Source organism: Nyctibius grandis, chromosome 2 (genome assembly GCF_013368605.1).
Source record: "Nyctibius grandis isolate bNycGra1 chromosome 2, bNycGra1.pri, whole genome shotgun sequence".
Lineage (NCBI taxonomy): Eukaryota > Metazoa > Chordata > Aves > Nyctibiiformes > Nyctibiidae > Nyctibius > Nyctibius grandis.
In genome coordinates this window covers 31,114,132-31,139,489 of record NC_090659.1, presented here as the reverse complement: position 1 = coordinate 31,139,489, position 25,358 = coordinate 31,114,132, and the positions used below count along the sequence as shown (strand labels likewise).

Here is a 25,358-nt window from a genome sequence, read left to right as displayed (position 1 = left end):
ATAAAGTTTCATTTGCACAAACTGTATAATAAAACGTGACTGTGTGTGTTACTCCTTTCTGTTCAGTAGTTTAAAGGTTAGCTGAACAAATATGTGCAATACTGCCACCAATATTTCTGCTGTGGCATTTTTTTGATACTGCTAGTGTTTTTGTTACAAATGTAGAAGTTGATTCAAGTGCTGAGATACTGACACAATATAAACTGAAAGTATGTTAAGGCTAATATCTCTTATTTATTGTTGTAAATGCAAAAATCATCAGAAATGTTTGTGTTTGGTTTTTTGCCCCCAAAACAATATTGTCTTATTTCTTAATTGTGCTGTGAAGTGCCAGGAAAACCATAGCTGAGAGAAACAATTTCTTTCTGGCTTGCCTATGCCCTGCATCTTCTATTGTCATTACTAATTTGAGTCTTCCCTTAGGTTCTCGTGACATATGTTTTAAATGGCAAAGAAGAAAAACTTCTTGAAGTAGGGAATTCAGAGTGTTTCAATTGAAATGAATAGGTAATATCTAAAAAAATATTATTTCTTACTGTGGATGTGACTTATATCCTCTTCTGTTAGTTTTAGTTTCTCATTTGGTGTAATTTTCCATGTGGAATATTTCACATGTCTGGCTAGAGAGGTTACAGAACCTGAAACTGCATATACTGGTTCGCATAAAAAAAGATGAAATCATACTGTATATTAAATGATTTATGTATTAATTGTGTAGATTATCACATGGAAATTTTGGACAAAAATCTTATTTTCTTCATAAGGTAAATGAAAACTTTTGACTAAATTGCTATATACCTTCATTCACGGTGGCCTGTTACAAATACTTTAATCTCTGATAGAGTTTTACATTTGACAATGAAGAAAACAGTTAAGAGCTTTTAGTGTATATTAGTTTTCATGTTTCAGGATGATACATGGGGTTTTTTTCTTAATCAATCATGAAATAAAATTGACCTTTTTTTTTTTTTTACAGACAAACATTTTAACCTTTTCCATGAGAACTTTGAAATGAAACCTTAAGAAGGCATTACATCAAGGGAGTCAGTCTTTTGGGGAACAGAAATGCTACAAACTTTATACTGCAGTAACACTTTGGATCCCAAAGAGATCCATGATACTAACAACTAATTTAAAACTAATTTATCTGTAAAACATAGTCATAATCTGCATATGCAAAAGTACAGTCAACGGAGCTGCTATTTGCCATATGAGGACTACTTATATGTTTGAGTTTTTAAAGATAAAACTACCTGGTTGGCTCTTAAATCTTTTGAACTAAAGGAAGTGTTAAGGAAAATGTTCCACCCTGTTTTGGGATCTCTTGAAGTAGTAGAAAGAATCAACACAAAGAGTCTCTTTGGTAATAGTAAGACACTGTCAATAAGCAATTTTATTTTTGAAAGTGTCTAATAATATTACTTTTGCTTTTATTTAAATTCATATTTTAATAATGAAATAAAATTTCATGTTTGTATTTATTCCCTCTCCCCCCAAGTGTTTTCAGTAATTGTTTCCTGCATTCCTAATTAAGTTTTCCATTATCTAGAAACACACAATGATTTCTGGGCAGTCTGAAGAGTTTCAGCTCAGAGTCTCAAACATTGTTTTTTTAAAACAGCCTTTTTTTTTCTGTTGTGTTTTAAATGCAGTATTATTTGTACCTCTACAGAGGGCATTTATTTTTGCGCAAAGGATTGGAGTCTTTTTTAGTAAGCAGTTGTTGCAGTTGTTACAAAAACGTTTCATGAAAATGAATGTTTTGTACTATAGCAGTTGGGGTGTTCCATCAAATTCTGTCACACACTTGCCTTATAAAAAACGTTGTGACAACATCTGTCACAAATGATGCAAGCACCTCTCAGTATCCCTTTTGTCAGTAAAAGTAACAAGTTCCTTGATTTAGTATGCAGCTTTCAATTGACCGTCAATCTATATGACAACAATTTACGTTTCCAGTGTACAGCTATTGGCATGTAACCAAATTTTGGCAGCTAATTCTTTGATATAAGGAAAAACACACATTGCCAGCAGCTCCAACTTTTACAATCTCATGACAATCACCTCTTCTAATTTTGTAAGGTCTACAAATTTATTTAACAGGCATAAATTGCTATCCTAACCAAGGAGAACTCTGAAGAAAAAAAGTGTAAAAAAGTGTAAAAAATTGTACACAGATACAGAGTGATCTCTTAAGAATAACAAAAAGCCAGTGGAGTTTTAGGCACAACGCATTTAAAAAGAAATTCTGAACAGGTTTGAAGAAGCTTTGAAATAATCAGAGTTCAGTTATTAACAGCATTACAGTATTCCTGCAAAAATTTCCAAGTCTACCCTTATTCTTAGAGAGAAAAATTCTGCAGAATTAAAAACTTTTGTTCAAAGGTAGAGAAGGCACCATCATCACTGCCACTTTGTTTTTGATGAAGTAATTCCTCAAATCACTGCAAGCACCTTCTGTTCTTTCATCAGAAATGTTAAAATATCTTGCCTCATGTTACTTTGTGAAACACTTGTCATGCTTTATCATGAAAACACATATAATGCATACTTTTCAGCTCAAACCGAACTCTATTGCCCTTCCAGCTATTTTAGTTTGACCTTAGGAAAAATTGCTTTTGGGAACTTAAGTGTCATCTGACAATGAATCTATTGTTGAAGGAAATATCAGTAATGCAAATCTCTACCTGCATATCTCCATTACTATGTTCCCTGCCACTCTACACTGATATAAGCAAAGACAGCAGTCTGATATTTCAGTGACAAGCTTCATATAAACAGCAAGACTGAAGAATTTTCTAGTTGGAGTGGAAGAGAAGGTTTTAATTTGCCATCTTTTCCTCATTTTAGCCTTCTATAGTTCAAAAAACAAGTCTCTCTTTCTTTCATTGTCTCTTGCCCTCTGACTAGAGCAGAAACATTAGATGCAATTACGAGTTTTGCTCCTCATTCTCGGTGGCCTCCACTCTGCTCATGATCTGTGATCACACTTGCTCACGCTCTTTGGTTGGCTGTTTCTCTGTAGAGCAGACTTAACTCTGTGGTAGCTCCAGCCACCACAGAAATATTAGGAAGGATGTCAAAGAGCCATTGCATTTCTCAGTAGGATACGACCAGAATTTTATTGAGTACTGCTCCTTTCAGAAGGAAAAGCCAGCTTGCTTTGCTCTTTTAAAAAGACAAGTCAACAAAGAACAGCACGCAGGTCAAGAGGACTGTGTGCAGAAAGACCTATCGCTTTCTATTATTCTAACAAATTAAAGAGATTTTCACATAATGTGGTGAACAATAGACCTAATTACTATATAAAAGGAAACAGAAAAGCGAGATTACTGCTATTTGGAAGCCTATGCTATCTGAATAGTCAGATATTATAGTAATTCAAGTTATTGTAACAAAAAGATGGGAGCGAAACAGAGTGTGTTTAAAGCATGGAAAGAAAATGTGTGATGTAAAGCTAGAAACTGAGGTAGAAAAACTGAAAAAGAGCATAAACTACCATTTTATTATGGATACTTTTTTGCTAGGAACTCTAATGAGAATCCCTTTTTCCATATCTTCCAGAATGAACTAATTCAAATTCTTGATTCTGTCTATCCATGTTTTAAAAATTATGTGTGTTGTTTTCACATTTCTTGAAAATTACTAACATTGGATTCTGACGTGTGTGCTGAATATAGTTCTAGAGAAAAATAAACATTAATTTAATTTTTTCCAGAGCCATATTACATGAGTCATGTAAAAAAGACCAACCATAACTATTACTTAGTTCTGTGCTCTCACCTGGTATATGTTATCAATAACAGTCTAATGAATTCTACAGTATGCTATCATTTACATTTCATGGGATTTAATCAAAATGAATCCTGTATATCCTGCTGCTACTAACTATTGATCAAGAAATTAAATGAAAGAAAACAAGCTGCAAAGCCTGCTCCTCAGAATAAAATACCAGATCGTATTTGAAAAATAGAATAGGTGAATGCGGTCCTTTGAAAGACTGATGATAACGTTAATCTTATTTACATCATAAATCTTGACAGCTGCACTTTCAATGACTTGTGATAGAAAGAGTAGACCTAGATTCCATATTGTCTTTAATAACAGCAAAGCAGCCAACTCCTGTTTTCACTTTCTGATTTACATTTCATCATAGGTATGAGTATAATAAAAATTCTGAGTAGTAATGCCAAGTGAGTTTTATTTAATCAACTGAGCCCTGAAAAATCAAAGTCCATATTTCCTTTGTAAAAGGCACTGTCACATCTGTTTACTACAGATACTTTCAAAAAGTAACCTACTGCGAGATCCCTGAAATATGATGTTAAATACAAAGTTGTAACTTTCTTTCTTTTAATTTAAATCAGGCTATTGTGGCTTAGGTATATTTTGCATGTATTTTTCACCAGTCAGATAATCCAGAAACAAATCCTCACATCAAGGTATGCTATAAAGATCAAGACAGAAATTCTGAGAATCAGAGATTTGCGTTTATAAACTTGCTTATTATGTTTTTATTCACACAGCTCTGAAGGCATAGCGTCAGCTTTTTATCTAGACTCTTTTCATTACTTCTCCCTGTTGGTGTTGCAGCACATGCTGTGAATGACTTCCAGAGATTCCTGAAGCTATACGCAGAGAGAAAATTGAATCTGAAAGCTTTATTAGACAAGTTTGTCTTCAGCTTGTGTCTGATGTCAGCTGTACTGAAAAATAGAACTGCTTGTGAAACTGGGTCCTGACCTTGAAAAATCTCCGATCAAATGGTAACAGATTCAGTTTTGTGCCATATTGCTATTTGTTAGATGTGGCACATGTGTTAGAAGTGAAAAAGCTTCCTAATGAAAATCAGATGGAATAATCAGGCAACTTCTTCCCTGAACGCTATGAGGAAACGATATATGGCAACGTACACATAATAGGGCCAAGTCAGTTTGGCGTCTGTGAACCTCTTTACTAAAGAAGCCTGTAAAGTAAAATGACTCAAAACCAAGAAAATTAAAATTATTTATATAAATCATTATTTATTCCTTCATCCAAAAGCAACCGAAAGAAGTAGTAAAAATGATAATCTATTCCTTTACTATTCTACTTTATACAAGAGTGGGCAACCTTTGTTAGGCCAGTTAACTTGAGGAAGAGACTACCTACTCTTACTGCTCTCCACTGATTCAAGAACTCAAGGTATTCTCTATGATACTTCCCTATTGCATTGTTCCCTGCTCATTTTCTCTCTTGCATTTTGTTTCAGTAAAAACTTTTCATAGAGTTAAATTGAATTATAACTAATATTAAAACCAGACATTTCCTTTAGATTCTGCATGCACAGGTATCAGAAACTATACAATTCTGGACATGGACATTACTGGAAATAGTATTTCTCTCTATTACAACTCTCATGCTAGTGATCTTCTTTACTGTTGTCCTAAAACTCATGTTAACTAAAATGGACTACTGGCAGTAGCATTGCCTTCTAATTCAGTGTAGAACTACTTGTCACAACAGATGCACTCTGTGGATTTTTAGCTCTTCTACTCTGTGGAGTATGGTTCTGCAAAATTAAGTATTTACCACGTCCACCACACAAGCATTTTAACAGCTGATAGCACAGTTCTTTTAAATGGTGAATTATATGCACAATGTATTTTTAAATATCAACACATTTACATTAGTATTGAAGACACTGTAGACGTACACATTCCTAGATTGTTCAGTCTTCCCCTAGGAATTATTTTGAGTATTCTTGGTCTCAATTATGCTATGCCAGCTGCTATAAACAATACAGACACTCTAATATCTGATTTGTGCATTTATTTTCAATTTACCCTCTGAATATACATATTGTTATCTTTTCAGGTGTACATAATGAAACACACAAAGATGTTTAAGACTAGCATTTGAAAATTCTGAGAAACACAGTTCTGAACTACAGCATGTGTTCACTCAAGTACTGTGCATAATATATAAACAACGACTGTTTCAGAGCACATTAGCTATGAAATATTACAAAAAAAGAAAATAGTATCTATTGTGCATTTTTGCCCAAGGCTAATTGTTGTAATTTTGTTTCTTACATTTTTGTCATTGTCTCTTGAATATCTCTTAAAAACAAATGATTTGTTTGTTTTTAAAGAGGTAGTGGGACACTACATGATACAGCTCTGAAATCCATGGAATGAATATATTTCAACAGTTATCATTTCAAAAACAAAGAATCTTTCATCCTCACTGAAAATGTTAAACCAAATATCATATCAGAGATTTAACAGGGCATTCTTCATAATGCAGGATACTGTTATGCCCAATCTGTACATCTCTCTATTTTAAAACTAACCAATATAGAATAATAGATCACTCAAGTATGCATTTAATATGAAAATAAAAGAAAATTCCAGATGCATAAAATACAGACATTAGTACTACAGAAGCACTTTCAGCTTCTGAGGTCACTGGATTTTAGTTTTAAACCTTATTTTATTTCACCAAGGTATGTATTTTCACACACATGCGTTTGTTTGCTGCTAATTTTCCTCAAAAACCTACAGTCTCAGGAAGTGTATATTTTTAGTAGCACCAGGACATGTTTCTTATGTTATATTACATTCCAAGCAGTGCATATGAATTTTAGCTGTATTAAGCTACAGCGGTACGTATACTCAGAGAGTAACATTAGTGATTTTTTTCAAGAACTGTTTTGTAAGGTCTTACAAGCCTAGAAAACAAAGCAGCATGCCTAGTCCAGGTACGGACTTTTTTCATGGGGAAATAAGAGACAAATGAAACTTTCCGAAACAGAAGAAGACATACCTTAGGATGCATTCCTTCAACTAAAATATCAAAGGACAAGCAATGAAATTCTGTTGTCACTAATTTCCCCAGATTCGTAAATATAATTCTTTCAATTCAAACCCCAAAACTCAAGGTATTATAAACTCTGGAGGTGGCTGCTGTGAATCTTTTTTCTACGCCCCAGCTGAATATATGGGCTAATAAGTGATGAGTTCTGTTTTAGTTAAATCAGCTAGTGAAGTTACTGCAGCTCACAATCCTCATGTTACAACTTGCTTCTAATGGACTCAGCTTGATACATCACTCCTCTCCCATTCTCCCCTATTGAGGGGAGAATCCTGAAAAGCCGCCTTCCACTGTATGTGGAAGCCCAGTCTGTGGCTCTGTGCCTGCAGTCTCTGACTCCTACTCCCAAAGTAAATCATACTGAAAGCACAGAACAGCTTTTATTGCATGCATTCAAAGAAAGATACCTAAAGCTGATGGCTAGTGTTGAGAGTTCTAGTGATAAAGTATTAGCTTTCTTTAAATTCTTTGTACTAAAAGTACAGTAACTAACAATGCATATAAAACCTTTCTGTTAAATGCATCTCTAACTCTGTTACAATTTGTAAAACAAAACCAACTCTTTTTCTTTTTGTTTTTTAGACCTGCTACAAAACAATGCTCCAAAATAAGACTGATAACTTGTAAAATTTAAAGGGACAAATTCTACTTAATTTCAGAAGTAATTTCACCATTGTACTTGACACTAACACTAACTCTACTTTTTTCTTCATTTCACAATTATACATTTCTCTGTTTCACTTCAGTAGGCATTTCATAAAAAAAAGAGAAAAAGTTGTGTAAAAATTCAGGGAAAAAAAAGAAATTCATTGTACACAAAGTCCCGTTCACTGAATAAATTAAACTGCAAAAGTACCAATATAAGGTACCACTCACAGTTTTATTAGCTGTACATGCAAAATGTAAAACTAGTTGACAAAGTATTTTCAACTGTATTCATTTGCAGTTATTTTTAAAGTTTCACTAACTTCAAGTATAGCATGGTTGAAAAGAAATACATATCCTTTTTAAGAATTTGTATTTTCAAGTATAGCCCTAAGTGAAAGTGGCCAAAATTTTCCCATAAAGTCTTACTTGAATGAGGGCAAATAATGGAAAATGTCTTCCTCAGGACGAAAGTCAGGAATGATTCTCATCCACAATGTATTCACATGGATTTACAAAACACTATATAACTTCATTTAACTTATTAAGTAAATACAGTTGTAGCACTTCAGTACAAAGCAAGTCATACGAGTACTAACAATACTATTAAAATCTGTCCCTCCTGTAAAAGCACATTCCAAAACTGCATTTCTCTCTGCTGAAAATGTTTTCAAAGTGCCGGCGAAGCAATGCAACAAGGTATTTGGATAGAGACATTCACATAATTTCATGTTATCATGTCAAGTACAGATAGCAAGTGTGATTTCCTTCCTGAATCTTCTTGTCTTGGAAGTCAGTCTTTGCTAAGGTTTTAGACGTAGCCTTCAGCTAAGTACATTTTCTGAGCTGGAAAAATAGTTCCTGTTCATTATGCCTGAGGGCACACTGGACTGTGGGATACTAAGGACATTTTAGTGCTTCTTCTGCCAAAGAAACTATAATACACAGATCTAGAAATAATTATAAACAGGGTCCTTTACCTCTGTAACAGCCACCAGATGGTATATTTAGTGAGACCCTCTGGCTGAGTTCTTGTAGCCAGACTAGACCAAATGATACCTGACAGGGCAGTAGAGGTTAGCCAATTACATCTTCATTCCCTGGTCTCAAACACAAATGTCAACATTATTAATTTCTGATGTCCACAAAAGTCTCTGTAGAATCAGGAAGTGAATAATTATCAACAGAAGATACTGCCATTGCTTCACAGAGTCCTTCCAAAATAATTTTGTGCATCTGTCTTTAAAAATTACCTTTAATAAGATTGTTTAGGTTGTTGGAGACTTGGTTAAAACTAGCTCTCCCACAGCCAGTTTGAGTCTTTAAGCACAGCGACGCATGGTTCATGAGAATCAGCAGCATAGAACAAGTAAGTCCAAAAAAATGTCTATCATATAAAGGGTTAAAATCACTACAGAACTTATAGCATAGCATAACAAAACCCATAACACTCAATCTTCCCCCTCCCCTTTTTTTTCTTTTAATACAAAAATACTTTAGTAACACATCCCACTTTCTGTCTTTGCAGAAACCTGCTGTATCAGCCTGGAGAAAAGAAGACTCAGGGAGATCATATCTGTGTGTATAAATATCGACTGGTGGAATAAAGAGGATAGAGCCAGATTCTGAAATACCAGAAATTCTATTTAAATAGAAGAAACTTTTTTTACTGTTACAGTGGTTCAACACTGGAACAAGTTGCTGGGAGAGGTTATGGAGTCTTCATGCTTGGAGATACTAAAAACCTGACTGGACATGACCCTGTACAACCTGTGCTAATTGACTGTGCTTTGACCAAGAGGAATAGATGTTTCCCCAGGTCCCTTCTGAACTCTACAGTTCTATGGTGATACATCCGTAATGATATGATTGCAGTAAACTGACTCAAATAAAGAAAAATTATGAATTAGTGTTACAAGCACAGGTTCAAATTTTATGTGCTCTTGGCAATAGAAAGGAAATCAATCTTACTTCCTGCTTAATCCTTTATAGAACACCAATGTTTTCATTTTCTGGGTGTATAATTCCATCTGCTGAATCTCAGAAATGTTAGTAATCAGAGCGTACACCTTGAGTTAAGGTAAATGAGTAATTTTGCAATTCCTCAGCTACGAATGAGTTAATATAAGAATCTATTGCACTACTACCGTGTTCTCTCTCTTGTTCTGTTACTACCATTTCCTTTGTAACAGCAAATATACAACTCACCAACACTCCCTCCCCCTGGAATCTGACATAATCTGCTGACATGCAAAACTGACACAGCAAGTTTAGTGATCCAGTACAGCAAAAAATGATTACATATCACCTTCAGTTCCCCCATGTCATTACATGAATTTCTACAGCACACCTAAGAACAAAATCCTGTAAAGCAAGGATACTGCTGTATTACAAGTTTTAAAAAATACTAGTGGTATTTACTCCTTTTTAGAAAATTGAAATGATTGTCACTGGAACCACAGCAGTTCTAAATGACTAAAATCAAATGATAGTTCCTATTTAATAAGATTCAACATGTCACAAGCAAGGCATCTTCTGGATTCTGTCTATATGGTGCAATTATTTACTTCTCTGTAAAAAGATTTTTCTGCTTTGCTGTCCTCGAGAGTCACTAGTAGAAGGCAGAGAATTTTCCAATTTCGGCTTTTCTGGTATGCCACTCATCAAATCATGTTAAAAGCAAGAGGGATCCACATTCTAGAAGCAATCAAATCCTAGGTGACTACTGTAGCTGTATCATAGCCTGAGTTACAGGCAATCTGATGGGAGGGAGAGGGGGAATTCTTTCTACTCCCGCAACTGATGAGCAGCTTTCCAAATGGTACAGGTGAGTAACATTCTTCATCTAAGCAACTGAGATAGTTCAATATCAAGTAAAGAATCTTAGAGACTTTAGAAACTCAGACTTAACCCAGTGCTTCCATTACATATTTCTTTTCCACCCACGCTTAATCACCACATTTCAAAGAAAAGCAGTGGGAAATAAAATCCATTTATCAAGGAGGTAAAAATGAGTTTGTAATCCTTATGGGGAACCAGCAGGTGCAAAGAGATATGAGAAGAATCTAACATAAATATTGTCCAAATAATTTAAATTAAATGATCAAGTCTCTTGTTGTGGATTCGTGAAATCAAGACACCCAGAGATGTGTATCACAGACTCAATGTTTAACTGCAGAATTAGTCTTATCATGTTGTCATACAACATTTTCTATGAATATACAAGCTCTGTCTTGAAACAGTCTCAGTTCATTGCCCTACCATAAAAAGTAATTTCAGAATTTCATTCTGTGACCAATTTACATTCACTTGACCTGTAACATTATTACCTTTTAATTTAAATAATTCTCCCTTCACAGTATTTCCTCCATGAATATATGTACAAAGTCAAAATTTCAGCTCATCTCTTCATAGAATAAAGAAAGAAGACTTTGAAACAGTAATAATTTGAAAAGTATGCTGCAATCTTTTAATCAAATCCATAATCTGTCTCCTGGGACACATTACACAAAACAGAAAGGAAACAATACAAAAACAAGTTGAATGTTACACTAGCACACCTCCTGTTTACAAGCTAAAGCTGAAATTTGTAAGGATGTAGAATGAATTTAGACAGTCTCCAGACATTTTCATTTTAACTGTGTGACTTGTAATTAATTTCAAAAGATATATATACTGAAGCACTTACAGACACCTGAAGAGAAAGGGCCAATTGCTCCTAATGCTGGCTTTTCCTTTAGTTGTTGAATTAAATAGTTTATTATTTTCCAGTCAGCATTCAAGTCTTCTATTTTTTTCTAGAATAGAAAATAAAAATATATTAAATTTTTAATACATAAATTAATGTAAATAAATGCAAAATAAATGAAACTTTTTTTCCCCTCCATCTGATGGACCACCTGAATTAAAAAACAAAACAAAACACAAAGGTAGAAACAGCAATTAATTTTCACAAATGGAAGAGAGTGATGAGCAAAATCCTTCCTAGCTGGGCTACAAAAGAGCTTCATGGCATGAGGGTCCTGAAAGCATCTTTCCTCCTCAAAGTTTGGCTGCTGGAGCTCAGGGCCAACTTAGAGCCACTGTAGCTGCCTGACCCTGACCACAGATTGACTTCCTGGACCAGACTCAGCCCATTCCTATATCCTCATGGCCCTGCCCAGGCACATAAGGCTGTGTTTGACGCTGGGTCCCCTCAGCAGGCCTGATGTGACTCCCACCCAGGAGCAGCTCCCCACCTCCCCTGCTTCTTGGTTGGGAACAGCAGGAGGGGCCCTGACTGGTGAGAGAGACCCTGTCCGGCAGCCAAGCGGGGAGCCCCCGCCACCCACTGCTCCCACAGAGTACTGGCCTGCCCTGCTCCCTGGTCAACAGGCCTTTACACCTTTTCAGGGAACACAGGATGACTTCTTCACTAACATACTGTGGAGAGGTGAGGTTTTTTATCACCACGAACCTGGGATGCTCATTTTTTAAATTAAAATGGAAAGGTGAATTATGTGCTAAAAAAACCCTTTGTCAATAAAACCTCTGCAATTTGTAATATCAGATGCAGAACACACTCTTCCACCTATTAAAAAAAAAGGTAAAAAGAATGTCTTGGAGTCTTCAGGGAGTCATAAACTTCAGTGGGTGGGCACACAGTCCTGACAAGTAATGGCTAAACTGTTTCTTTTAAACAAAACCTAAGTGAAAGTCTGGAGTGTGAACTACATCAGTCCTTAGATAACCCTGAGAGGCATTTAGACTCGAAAATGTTGTTTCTATCCCTCTTTCTTCCTTGCTTTAAGGACTGTAAAGGATGAAGCATTGCTAATTCTATGCTGGCATCTCCAAACTCTTAAAACAAAGACAGATTTTTTTTTTTTTTTTTTTTTTTTTTAAAGCTGCTCCCTGATTGTCTGCTACAAAAAGCAGCACAGTGGACCAATGCCACTCAGGAATGCTTTTAGTATTCTTGTGTCCAATTCACAATTAGATATATAGTCTAAATCACAATCCAGCTGTGATGGAAACAGGATGCCTATTAAGAAAGGTACTTTAATTACCTAGAGTCTAAGATGACAGGGGTCAATAGGAGAGGGATAGGGAACAATACTCATTAAATTGAAGCATGTACACACACACACACACACTCGTGCACACACAGACACCGAGACAGCACAATTTTATATTCTGATGTGTCAGGGGAGCACTTCTAGAATTTGCCTTAAGCTTTGCCATAAATACTCTAAACCTGCAAAGTTCTTCTATATCTGTCACCAATGGAGGCCAGAATATTACCTGGTATAAACTCTGGACAGCTTTTTGTGTAACTGCTTGTTGATAGGGCAGGAGAGAAAGGATACAATTCTGCATTAGGAAATAAACCAACATTTTCTCTTTAAAAGCAGTTTAAAAACTGCATTAAAAATAAAATAAAAAGTCAGGAATATCACAGATTCTTCTTGATAATAGACTATGGGGACTAGGCAGAAAAAGCAATCAGATATGCATTATAAATGCAACTTGTCGTATGACAGTTCACATACATTTTATTTCTGCGTGGATTGTGGACACACAGGAACACACATTTGGGACACACTTTATGGCACTTTTTAAAGTTCCTTTTTTTTTTTTTTCCTGCTGTTGTAGCCCAAGAACCTGCTTCCAGAGCTTAAAATGCAAAGGATTACTCCAATATCTATTAATTCAATAGTAGGAGAGAGTGCAGAGAGCGCTTAAAAACAAAAGCTGGAGAGATTACACTATCAAAGTCTGGCTTTATTTTAAAATATATTCACAGTAACTCAGGAAGCAGATATGGATGTTATAAATATAATATTGGTCCTCGCTATCAGTAGCTGCATGTGGATGTGAGCCAGGGATTTCTTTCCAGCAATGACAAAATATAAAACATGTCTACTACAGACATTAGAGAAGGTTGTCTGAGGCAACATCTATGCCTCCAATAAAAGAGTGGCTAGTTCCAAGTTCTTCTATCAGAATTATAGTTTGATTCAATATTGCATCTGCCATAAATTAGCATGTGTGCATTAAAATGTTGACTTCGAGCACAACAATTTTGCCATAATTGCAAATCTAGAGCTTTGGTGACAAGTATGATCATCAAAATGTGTTGCATTGAGGAACGTTTTTATTGATTTATTGATTTCCTTTAAATGTCAGCTCTGGTGCAATTTAAGTGAGGTTAACATTCATACATAACTTGATCTCATTGACAGCGCTAAAACTAGATAGGAGCATTTAGAGAAATAAATGATGTATCTTGCATCTTCAAATGCAAGATTGTGGACAATGAAAATGAGTTTCTCACTACTTATTCTCCCACTCACATGGTGTCTTCCTTTAGCCCCCACCCAGGGCTAAACAATAGCAGGTTTTCTCTCACCCAATGTCCTCTCCCCAACCGAGGAAGGAAATTGGGAAAAAGAGGGAGACTCGTGGGTTAAAATCAAACAGATTTGATAAAATAAAAAAAACAATATAAAGGGTAACACAAAACACACAAAAGTATACTTAGCTACAGGCTTTCAGCAGGTTGTCCATGAATACTAATCAACAGCAATGAGGGAGGGGGGAAAAAAAAAAAAGGATGCCAGAAGAGAGGAGAGCAAAACCAAGCCCCCCCCTCTCCCCAGCAAGACCTCCCTTTTAAAGTCACCTTGATTGTTAATGATATAGAATACACCTGTGGGCCAGCCTGGGTCAGCTGCCCTGGATTTAGCTGCTAATGACCCTGATCACCATGGCTGGCCACAAACTGAAACAAAATCCCAATGAAACCAGGACACATGGGAAAGGACAAATTGAGTGCTGTAGCAAGGGAAGTATAGTTCTTCGACTGCCACAGAAATTCTTTCCTGAATAAACTGTTCTGTTTAAGTGCTGTTAATCATGAGATTGGGGCTTAGGTTCTTTCTATTGCCACTGTCACCAGCAATAACCTCTCCCTCCCCATCTGCAAAAGCTCTACAGAAATGCATTTCAAGAGCATGAAATCAATTTTATAAAAGTGAATAGGTCTGATTATTAAAGTGCTAACACTTAAAGGATCACGTCTCATCCCATTCTTGAATCAGCATATACTAGGATTTCATTGGCCAAGAAAAATATTTTTACTGTCCTGCATTGCAAAATTCCAATATCAGCACTTCTAGTGTGCTTAGTGAAGGTGTGAAAATATACTTCTTTCAGTGACATAACTATGAGATAAGATGAAGTATGTGTCAATATAAATCAATGGGATTTAATTTACATTCAAAACACTATAATGAGAGTGTATTATAAAGGTTGCATGGATAAACAGCTAAACACTAGGAAACACCAGAATAATGTCAACTACAAACTTTAACTCAGATACAATGCACATAATTGCCCCAATATCTTTAATTCCCTGACACATACTGTTTTCCAGCACAGGAGAAGCTTGCAGTGTGAGAGAGTCTATAGGACCTCTGCTTCATGTATTGAAAAGAATGGGAAGATTTGTGGTGAATTAAGGAAATTAGAGGGAAGAAAAAAAAAAAAAGGAAGCTAAAAGGTGTCTCAGAGAACTAAATAATCTGCAAAATTGTCAAGCAATGCTATGCAAGTAATTTGTGCTTTTAAAGAGGCCATGTAATTTTATCTTTTTTTCTGTGCCACAAACTAGAGTGTGAGTCTAAGTATTGAATTGCTGCTCACAGTGTGTTATCCATATCCTGTACCGAATTAGGCAGGGTTCAGCCTAAACCAAGGCCACCACAACAGCTTCAATTTAAGAATTTTCCAAAATTTTGAGTGCTGAACTTTGCAACCTTGCTAATAGCTTTCCAAAAACACCTTAATCTGAGTACAAATTATTTCTGCTTCCACAAAATACCTTTTGTGTAGAAAATGATTTTGACATTTTCTGAAAAGTCTATATTGGAATATATAAATAGCAGACAGCGCTGGAAGTGACTTATGAAGAACAACAACAAAAGACCAGCTCAATATAAATGGGTAGAAGCTTAAGGAAACCTACATCATCAAGAAAGCAATTCAACAGTCTTGACAGTATATATTCGCTGTTTTATGACTTATTGTACAAGACAGACAGTGAACCAGAAATTAACTTCACAGGTCATTCAATTAACTGCTACAGAATGTAATGAAAAAAGTAAAATGCAATTAAAGAGGGACTAGAAATGAAATACTTGCTACTCCATAAGTAGTTACTAATTTCCTCACAGACACATTTTATAATATCATTGTCAAAACTACAACTGAAGGAACATCATAATCTTTATTTAAAGAGTTATCTTGTTCCAGTAAATCTGGCAGAAATTGGCAGTTTTCAGTCTTTGATGTGAACACTTAAAAGAAATAGACGCAGAGTACACTTCTATGTCAGAAGTTTGGCCTAAGCAGAATCATTTCACAGCATTTATACTTCTGTTAGTGGCACATAAAACAAGTACTAGTTCTTCTCCTTGAAAATGACAGCGTTCATTTTGCAATTCTTTATATGCAATTACAAAAATCTAGAAAGCTAAAATTTCTAGGTTTTTTTGTTTCAAGTGTTTTGCTTGTTAAAATGTGGAGTAAGATCCCCTAAGACTGCAGCTGAAGTAATACGAAATGAGTAAATGCAGTTGTTGCAGAGTGATTTTTATTCCACCATCCATTCAGTGTGCAAATGACATGTTTCAGTTCCCCACAATAACAGAGCTGTATTAGCCAAGGAAAATGCCCAACACAGAGTCAAAAGCTTTGTTTCTGCCCACTCTCATTGTTACGCTACTTTTAAGTCACCTTGAGTACACCTCTTTTAGTGTTTTATCACTGTTTAAGAGAACTGATCATTAAAAAAAACCCATAGATACTGAAGAGGAAAATAACTCTTAAGGATTTATGCTCAGGAAAGAAGAAAAGAAACCATATCATTCTTAAACACGTATTAATTTCTAAAGTGGAGATAAGCGCATTCTCGTGCTCCTGTGAATGGAGATCTGACAGTGAGATTTACAAGTAATTTAGAGGAAATTTTGTAAAAGTAGGAAAATAATTCTCCAAGTATAGTGACTAAATAGACATGGAAAAACAAGAAATTCACTGTAGAGGTCACCTACAGACATCCTAACTTTGTGAGGAAACCTTTTTCTCTCAAATGAGGTTATTGAGTGCTGTAGGTTTGGAAAACCTCTAAATACAAAGACAAAGTTTACTACCTCTGCCCAGTCAGAAGCAGTTGCAACAGATACTTAGTGTAATCAATAAGCCACTATTACAGCTTCTGGGAACTCTTAATCATCATGTTGACAGATACTTTATTAGCAGTTATAAAACCAGAAACCAGACCAAGCTGTGGTTCACATGGTAGTGACCTTACTAGTTTGGTCTCCCACTCCAAAAGTAGCTGAACCACACACGGGAGGCTGCTTGCTGATTATTTTCTGCTTCAAGATTCTACAGGATAGAAAATGATACTCTAGTCTCAATGAAAGTCTACATAGTCTTCAGGAAACTGAGTGTAAAATATCCACTTCAAACTGATTTCTATGCTGGGGAAAAGGATTCTATGGTATATTTCTCTAAAAGAGAAGTGTTGGGAGGCATTAGTCTTCTTAATGTGTATCCTCTGCTCCAAAACAGAATCAATCATTCTACATGAATTTTGGCAGAGAAACTGAGTGGGAAAGTTCTGTATTGCCATGTCTTCTTTCCTTCACAATGGAAAAATTGTAAAGCAAAGGGCCTTCTTTATGACTTGATTCTTACCTTTTTTAGAAAACATCCTTTTTTTTAATTGATAAAATTTCTGAAAGCAAAATTCAGAATCAGAGAGTTTAAAAACTTGTTATATGATGCCATTAATTAGGCACCAAAAATTACATTCACTTTCAATGTGGATTACTCCTGAACAGGTAGAACAACCTTAATGTCAAAAACAATATTCCCATCACAATATGCAAAAATTTTGTAGCTGGGAAGATTACTTTTTTCCTGGCTGTGCCATCACAGAACAGAACAAATGCCTTTTGCCAAGTTCTTTCGTAGATTTTAAATGGAGCACATCAAGGACAAGTGTACAACAGGGGAAGCATAACCCATTACACAGTAATGGATATTGCTAAAGGTTGCTTCATTACCTTTACTGGATGAGTGGCTGGTTTTTCCTTATATAAATGACACCCTTTAGACAAAACCTCTTCCACATTCGGCTGTTTAGCCTGCACTGCTGCTTCAGTTTCCTGAAAAATAAAAACACATGCAGTGTAGATTAACTAGCAATAACACTGGAAAGTCCTAAAGCTCCATGGGAAGCTGTAAAACACCAGTAGATTAGTTTCTGCTCAGGATTGGTTTCTGGGAAAACTTATGGATAGTAGCAACTAAGGACAAAGAGGGTCATCAGAGGAAACAAAAGCAAAGAGGGACGGAAAAGAATAATGCTAGCAAAATAAACAGCGATAGGTCCCTTCATCCTGAAGGTTTCGATAAAACAATTATAAAGCTAACACAAATTCATGCTAGGAAAGACAGGCATGAGAAACCTCATTTAAGCAGCTGTGTCCTTTTGTCAGTTTTACATTACCAGCAGATTAAAAGTGCACTGGTTAACATTTTATTCATACAGTACATGGCATATAAAACCATATAATGAGAAGCAACAATGATACTGAATTTAGGAAGATTAAAAACATTAACAGAAAACTACTATTACTAGTAGTAAACTAGCAATTATCTAGTAAACCATTTATCCTAATGAATTAAAAACAAAAGCACAGTAGCAGTGACAGTTCCTAAAGGTACGGGGAGGCATCTACCATTAGCAATGACACCTTACTGAATTAGCAATGGCATATTTTCTAGCAATTTTATTTTTTAATCTGGAAAGGTGTAATTCATGTGTTAACATAAGGCAACTCCAAGAAACTCTTCCCAACATACAGCAGCTTCATTTCATCAGGCACTGACCAAATACACAATGGGTGAAGCACTACATGTAGATAATTAAAAGCAAAAAAAAAAAAACACTAAAAAGTGTAAAAGAAAAGATAAAATACACCTGGAGTTCCACGATTCATATTGTTTTCATTGTTCAAGTAATATAAGCAAAAAAAAAAAAAAAAGGTAAACAAAAATCCCAGTGTTATCCAAGATATTGCAATTAACTGGTTGGCTTGTTTTTGTTTTCCTCTCTCCACTCTTCTCCCACCTATTCTATAGCTTGATTACCTTGTCCTAACCAATATTGCAGACTATTCACTGACTCGCCAACTGGATTTTCTGTCCACAGTCTCAGTTATCATTAGTTTGACAGCAGACAAGATTGCGTGCCAGGCTTGTCACTATCTGATCTGACACATCATTTCATTGGCGGAAATCTACTGTTCTTTGCTCTGCAATAAACTTGTTGAAATCTATGTCATTTTAACTCTCAGAAAGGGGCCATTTTGCTCCTCTATTTCAGTTCAACACGGAAAATAGATCTACAATGCTGCCTGAAATTTTACTTGCAAAACTTGATGGACAATTAGTAAAAATATAAAGTGTTGATAAATTCACTATTATCTCCCATTTGTCTTTTCAAACATTGTTTATCAATACCAAATGAAGCGAATCAAAGCTTGTCTGATTTCTTGCAATGATATTTGAAACGTGTTTGCATTTAATTGCTTTTTATTATGCATTTCAATATTAATGAGATATAGCTGTAAGGATTCATAGAGAATGAGCACTAAACAGCAATGCAAAGCGAAACTGTGATACTGGCAGAGTGGGAGTATATTAACCTGTTGATCAAACCCTCCTGTTTTCTTTGTGTTTCAATACTAAGTTAGCTTTCTCCTTCCCCACTCACCATATAAAGAAAAAAACTAATCATCAAGGAGTGTTAATGAAGAAGGTAGTTTTCTGCCTATCTTGATAAAAAATAGGCATTTTAATATTTGTTTAATGTTTCTTTTTTTTTTTAAACTAAGCCATCTGCAGTACTTTTACTAATATTTTGTGTTGTGTTATTCTACACATCTCGAATACTTATGTTATTTTATAACAGCACCAGGTATCAAAAAATTCTGCAGAAGGAAAAACACATTACAACTTCCTTCAGAGTCCAAGAATATCAAGATCACTATGTGTGCATCTACACTGCTGGTTTAACCTGCAGCATGGATGTGCCTTTGAAGTGGATCTTTCAATTTTTGCCACTCACTGCGTTTTGGTTTCCACCGTGGACTGGTCTGGGAGCACACAAATTGTTTTTTTTCAAGCTGTAGCCAGCATAGCAGGTGTGGTCTAGGATAACAGCCATTAACAATAACAGTCAAGTTCCACCACCAGGAACTGAAAATTCAACCCAGAAGAACCTGGCTAGGGAAGGCACTCCAGACTAATTAAAAGGACTATCTGTAACAAGAGTTACTACTCACGTCCTGTAGCTGTAACAAAATTTGGCTGCTCAATATTTATTCGTACTCTACCTTCTATATTGAAATTTGAATCATGATCTACCATGTACACACATGTAAATAGGCTAATTTTCCTTTTAAAATTAAGAGAAAAAGAAAAAAAAGCAAACTGAATGACTGATGGTAGCATTCAACTCCACATTCTCCAGAAAAGAAGAAAACATTTAATGATCCTTTTCATTGTCATTATTTTATGCTAATTCTAGTATACACAACACAAAAAATAAGATATCCCATTTCTACATATTATATAAACATTTGAAAAAGTATTCTTTATGGATTCAAAAGCTATTTGTTCTTTATGGATAGAATACAAGTATAATTTTCCATAGGCAGGTAACAGAAACAGAATGTATTTAGCTGTTAAATCACCAATTCCTTCTGCTCTACAACTTTCTGGAGTAACATGAACTAATCTTGTGTAGTTTGATTTTTCAAAATCAATGGCCTTGACCTAAACTGAATTGCATTATCCAATATAGCGTGATGGTTCATTGGAGATTTATGTGGAAATAAGAAGAGAGATAAGAGTCCAGCAGAAAAAGAGGTTCTCAATATCTTGCCATTCATTTGGACACCACTGAAATTAACAAATATCTTCTTTGTTAGAGCAGCAACTACTTTTGGTTGTCACACATTAATTACAACATCATCTAAAAACATCACAAAATTTTTTTAAATAAGTGCACACCTGACGTTAAATTGCTGCAGTAACTTTGAGGAAGATCTTTGCCAAGTTCTCTGCCTGATGGGATAGCCCCTTGACAAATTCCGCCCAGTAAGCAAGTTTCCAGCAATTTCAAATCCATTTTCTAGGTGACACCCTATTAATACAGGTTGAGAGGCAAGAAAGTGGTTTCAGGATACTGCTCCATCATTCAGTTCCCAAAGAGAACAAAAAGGTAACGACTGTAACATGGCCTCCAACAGTTCACTCACGGCAAAGAGACTGCAGTTATTATCTAGCCTGTGCAGGATCCAGGAGAATAGCATACTCCCAGAGCAGGTCCTGATGTCTGCTCTTCATTGCACAGCCCAGGCTACTACTAAAGTTAATAGAATCATAGAATGGTTTGGGTTGGAAGGGACCTTAAAGATCGTCTAGTTCCAACCACCCTGCCATTGGCAGGGACACCTTTCCACTAGACCAGGTTGCTCAAAGCCTCATCCAACCTGGCCTTGAACACTGACAGGGAGGGGGCAGCCACAACTTCTCTGGGCAGCCTGTTCCAGTGTCTCACCACCCTCACAGTAAAGAATTTCTTCCTAACATCTTATCTAAATCTACCCTCTTGCAGTTTAAAACCATTACTCCTTAACCTATCACTCCATGCCCTTGTAAAAAGTCCCTCTCCAGCTTTCTTGTAGGCTCCCTTCAGGTACCGGAAGGCTGCTAGAAGGTCACCCCGGGGCCTTCTCTTCTCCAGGCTGAACACCGCCAACTCTCTCAGCCTGTCTTCATAGGAGAGGTGCTCCAGCCCTCCCTAATAGGAGTTGTCCATGCTCATGTCCATCAGCTTTTAGGGAATACCAAAGCCACAACTTTTAAAAAGTCCTGATTCAAGATCATTGACTCCTCTAGCACACTCGTTTTGCTTGCTGGGGGAGGATGCAGCACTGTCTCTGGGAGACAGAGCTGACTCTACTGGAATTGCACAATTTATGAACTGCCTGTGAAAGGAATCATAATGCTGCTTCTGGGCTGGGTGATGAATATGCTAATTAAACTTTTCACACACATGGCAAATTAAAATACATCCTCATTGGAAACTGCTGTTTCTCAAACATGTATAAACAACAAGAATCAAACAGAGGCCACCTTTTTTTCCATGACGTACCACCTATGAATTTTCAATGGTGTTAAAATGGTGCATCTGAACTGATGAAAGCCTACTGCTGAATAAGCCACATTGGCTTCTGCATTTCCAACAACATGTCAGTGCAACCTGCTGAACAAATTTACAGGCTGAAAAAGTGGCAGGGACTTGCCTACAGCCCCATCTGGACTACGAAAGTCTGTTGATATAGCTCAGAACTTAGAAAATTCATACTCCCTAGCTGAAACCAACATATTGACTAAACCTCTGGTGTGTGTGCCAACGGAAAAGAAAGTTTGATGGCTTGGCATATGTTATTTCAAGAGATGGTAACTATCCTAGCAGACACAGACAGGCTGTTTGACATAAGCTGCACATATACTAGGAGGCCCAGACAACTTTTTGTAAAAGTATCTGCAGCATTTCAGGCTGCATATTGGTCTATATTAAGAATCACAAGCACTGATTCACCTTCTCTGGTAACGCTGGTAAAACGATTTCCCAATGAGATTATGTCCATGGGACATTTTCTGCAGGGACAGTAGGAGAAGCTCAGGCTGATTAAACCTGTGCCTTCATGGTGAAGTGCATTGCAAAAATGGAAACTTAATTACAACCTTGAAATAAAAAAATGTAACTTTTACATTAATATAGCCAGTTGTTTTAGAAGTCATGACCTCTTATCAAGGTGGTACATTAAATGAAGATTAAAGGGAATTTATTCACAAGAAAACAGAAGCAATAAGCAATTTCGTTTCACTTTGCTGATCAAGACAAGGCAGTGATGTTTAACAAGCAAATATACTAAATCTAAAATTTAAAACACTTTGGAGGCTTTTAATTTCAAAAAGACTTTTTGAAATAATCAGATATAAACCCCCATATATATATTTGACTTGATAAGAGAAAATTATGTTTTTCTTGTCTTTTAGATTAGGGAGAGTGTAACCTGTAACCAGAATTCTCTGAGGTGAATTTTCTTATTCATGCACACAAGAAGCTCCAGCAAGGTTCAATGAAATATTCACACCTATCTTTCAGGTTACTATTCCCAGATATGTTAGTGGAAAACCTATAAATAAATGGCGAGGTTCCAAGTGCCTCATTTTTTCCTCACAAGTAAAGAAAGGGAAGTGGATAGAAAATGTGAATATATTCCCATCTTCAAGTACTCTGGTTCTAAATAAGTGACTTATTTTTTTTTTGACTCAGCTCTGCACATTCCCATTCATGGAGCAGACTAACAAGCTAAACCACCACAAAGAAGAATGGTCAGAGGAGACTTAATTAAAATACATCAAAGTTCAGCTACACCACAGTGAGCATCGGGTCTTGATGGTAGGTCAGATGGTGCAGTCAATGGCATACTTGGTATTCACTTTAGACATTTATATAATATTATTAGAATACAGTTCTGTGGCCATATTGAGGTGGGACCTAATCCACTGGGGAAAAAACACAGTTGCCAGTATTTAAACATCCTGAATAAAAAATTTAATCAATCTTGATAAAATTCAAGGAGACACAAGCTTGTACCTCTGTTCTTTTCTACATAACAGATGAAAAGTTTCACAACTTCCTGAATATTTTACTTATCTCTATATAGAAAGAAAACACAGCATTTAACTTCACCTTCCTTAGGGTTTTATGAAAAAAAAAAAAAGTCAAGTAATTCAATTTAAAGATCATTCTATTAGTGGCCTAGGTAGCAGCTTAGTGTAAAAGTGTTTTATCACTGAAAATATTCTGTAACTAGTGGTCAAGCAATTCTATGCACCTGCCTCTAAAAATGCTGTTTTAATGAGTAGATAGAAGAACGATTCTTTCTCCCATTACCTTAAAACACTGTACTTTTCAATGTGTGATACCCAAAGCACGATCCCAAGGCAGTGTTAGAAGCTATCTTAACGGGGAAAAGAGTACTGTGAGATTCATCCAGCTTTTTAAAGTAAAGTATGGAAAAGACAGTCATCTGATATTAATGAGACTGGATAATTGATACAACCATAGCTCTTGACCCATGTGAATGATTTTTGAGATACTTTAGAGGAAAAACAATTATATCACAGAAAAGAGCACTACACAAAGGACCTCTTCCTTCTAAAAGTGCAAGAAGTCAATTTAGAGTTCATAACTACTTTCTAAACCTATAAGTGCAGCCTTTGTGTAGTTTATAAAACATGCAAACACTCTGTCTATTAAGACGTGGTGGTGCTTTTCATTATTCTGCTCCCTGCAACGTCTCTTATTCCTGGTACTGGAAACGGGAAGGAAAGAAAAGAAAAAGGAAACTCTCCTCAATGAAGAGGAACTAAGAAGGTCACAAAATTTCAGCCACGCAAACAAAGTGCCTGAAATAGCAATCCCCAACACTTTGCAGAGTGAAAGGATGTTTTTTTCCAAAGCACATTTTCCTGTTTGCTGTCAGAAATTTGTGAGCTTCCTCTGTACATCTAGAGGAGATGAAACAGTAATTTTTTCCCCACAGAGAGAAATCAGTATCTATCCATTGCAACTGTCCGTCCGGAAAACGAAATTTCCTGGAGGTACTGAAGACAGATGAAATTATTAGCTGTAAAGACATGACCTGCAGATATGGCATATGAAAAGAATTTGGCTACAGTGGTCATATACTGATAAAGCACAGTTAATCATCCAGTGGGACTGTGAAAAGGCCCAGTAAGAACAATTATTTGAGACTGGATATGATTCAGAATATTTTATTTTGATGCTGGACAGGACACAGGATGAAACAGCTGCTCCTGTTCCACCTAGACTGCAGATCCTGTCTTAGTTCCAATACATAATATAACATATAATAAAAAACCCAGGAGAAGTGACATGGAAGAAGGAAATTTTACACAAAACCATAATGAGACATACTTGCAAGAAAAGAAGGGAAGTCTCAATAATTGTACAAGCTCTTAGGTATATGCTCTTTTAGATGTTGAAGGATAGCAGCTTAAGAGGAAGAGAAGTTATTTAGATTGTCACAGTAGCAGATATGGACTACCACCATAAGCATCTCAACTCGCAAGTGAAATTTGGTGATAATTATAAAAGTATTGAGTCATAAAAATTCTTTATTTCTTCTTGCAAACAGGAAAGAAAGAAAGAAATCAGAATTTCTTCTCTCTCATTGCACAAATAAGGAGAGTTCTATTCAATAAACCAAATTAAAAATCATTTAACTTGGGAGGGAGGTACTTGTTTATTTTACCATCTAATTCCTGGTTGCTTATTTTTCTTGTTCTTCGGTCAGGACTTATATGCAAATTTTCCTTCTCTTTTCAAGTTTAGTAAATAAAGAATTATTTTCAGAGGAGTTTCTGGCTACAAAAGGGAATTAGGGGAAAAAAAAAAACAAAATCAAAATCTATTACTGTTCTAACATCAGTTTGTTGATTGTAATATGTTTTCAGATATGCTCATCTTCTGGTATTAGTCTTTAATACATCATTTAAAGGCAATATTAATGAGGATATATTTCTGCAGTTTGCCTTCCAATAGTTACAGTGGCATATATTACTGGAAGAAATGGTAAAGACTGCTCCAGTATGTTACTTCAGCAGCAGAAGCAGGGGTAGATTTCAGTAAATGG

At 35.9% G+C, this 25,358-nt stretch overlaps 1 protein-coding gene across 1 annotated transcript in view; it reads right to left on the bottom strand.

Moving 5' to 3' along the window:
* Nucleotides 1-25,358, bottom strand: part of DMD (dystrophin) — a 1,374,504-nt gene that overhangs the window by 401,057 nt on the left and 948,089 nt on the right. Inside the window, 2 exon segments of the mRNA XM_068422827.1 lie at nucleotides 11,189-11,297; nucleotides 17,616-17,717. Of these exon segments, the coding sequence (XP_068278928.1) occupies nucleotides 11,189-11,297; nucleotides 17,616-17,717 (211 nt within the window).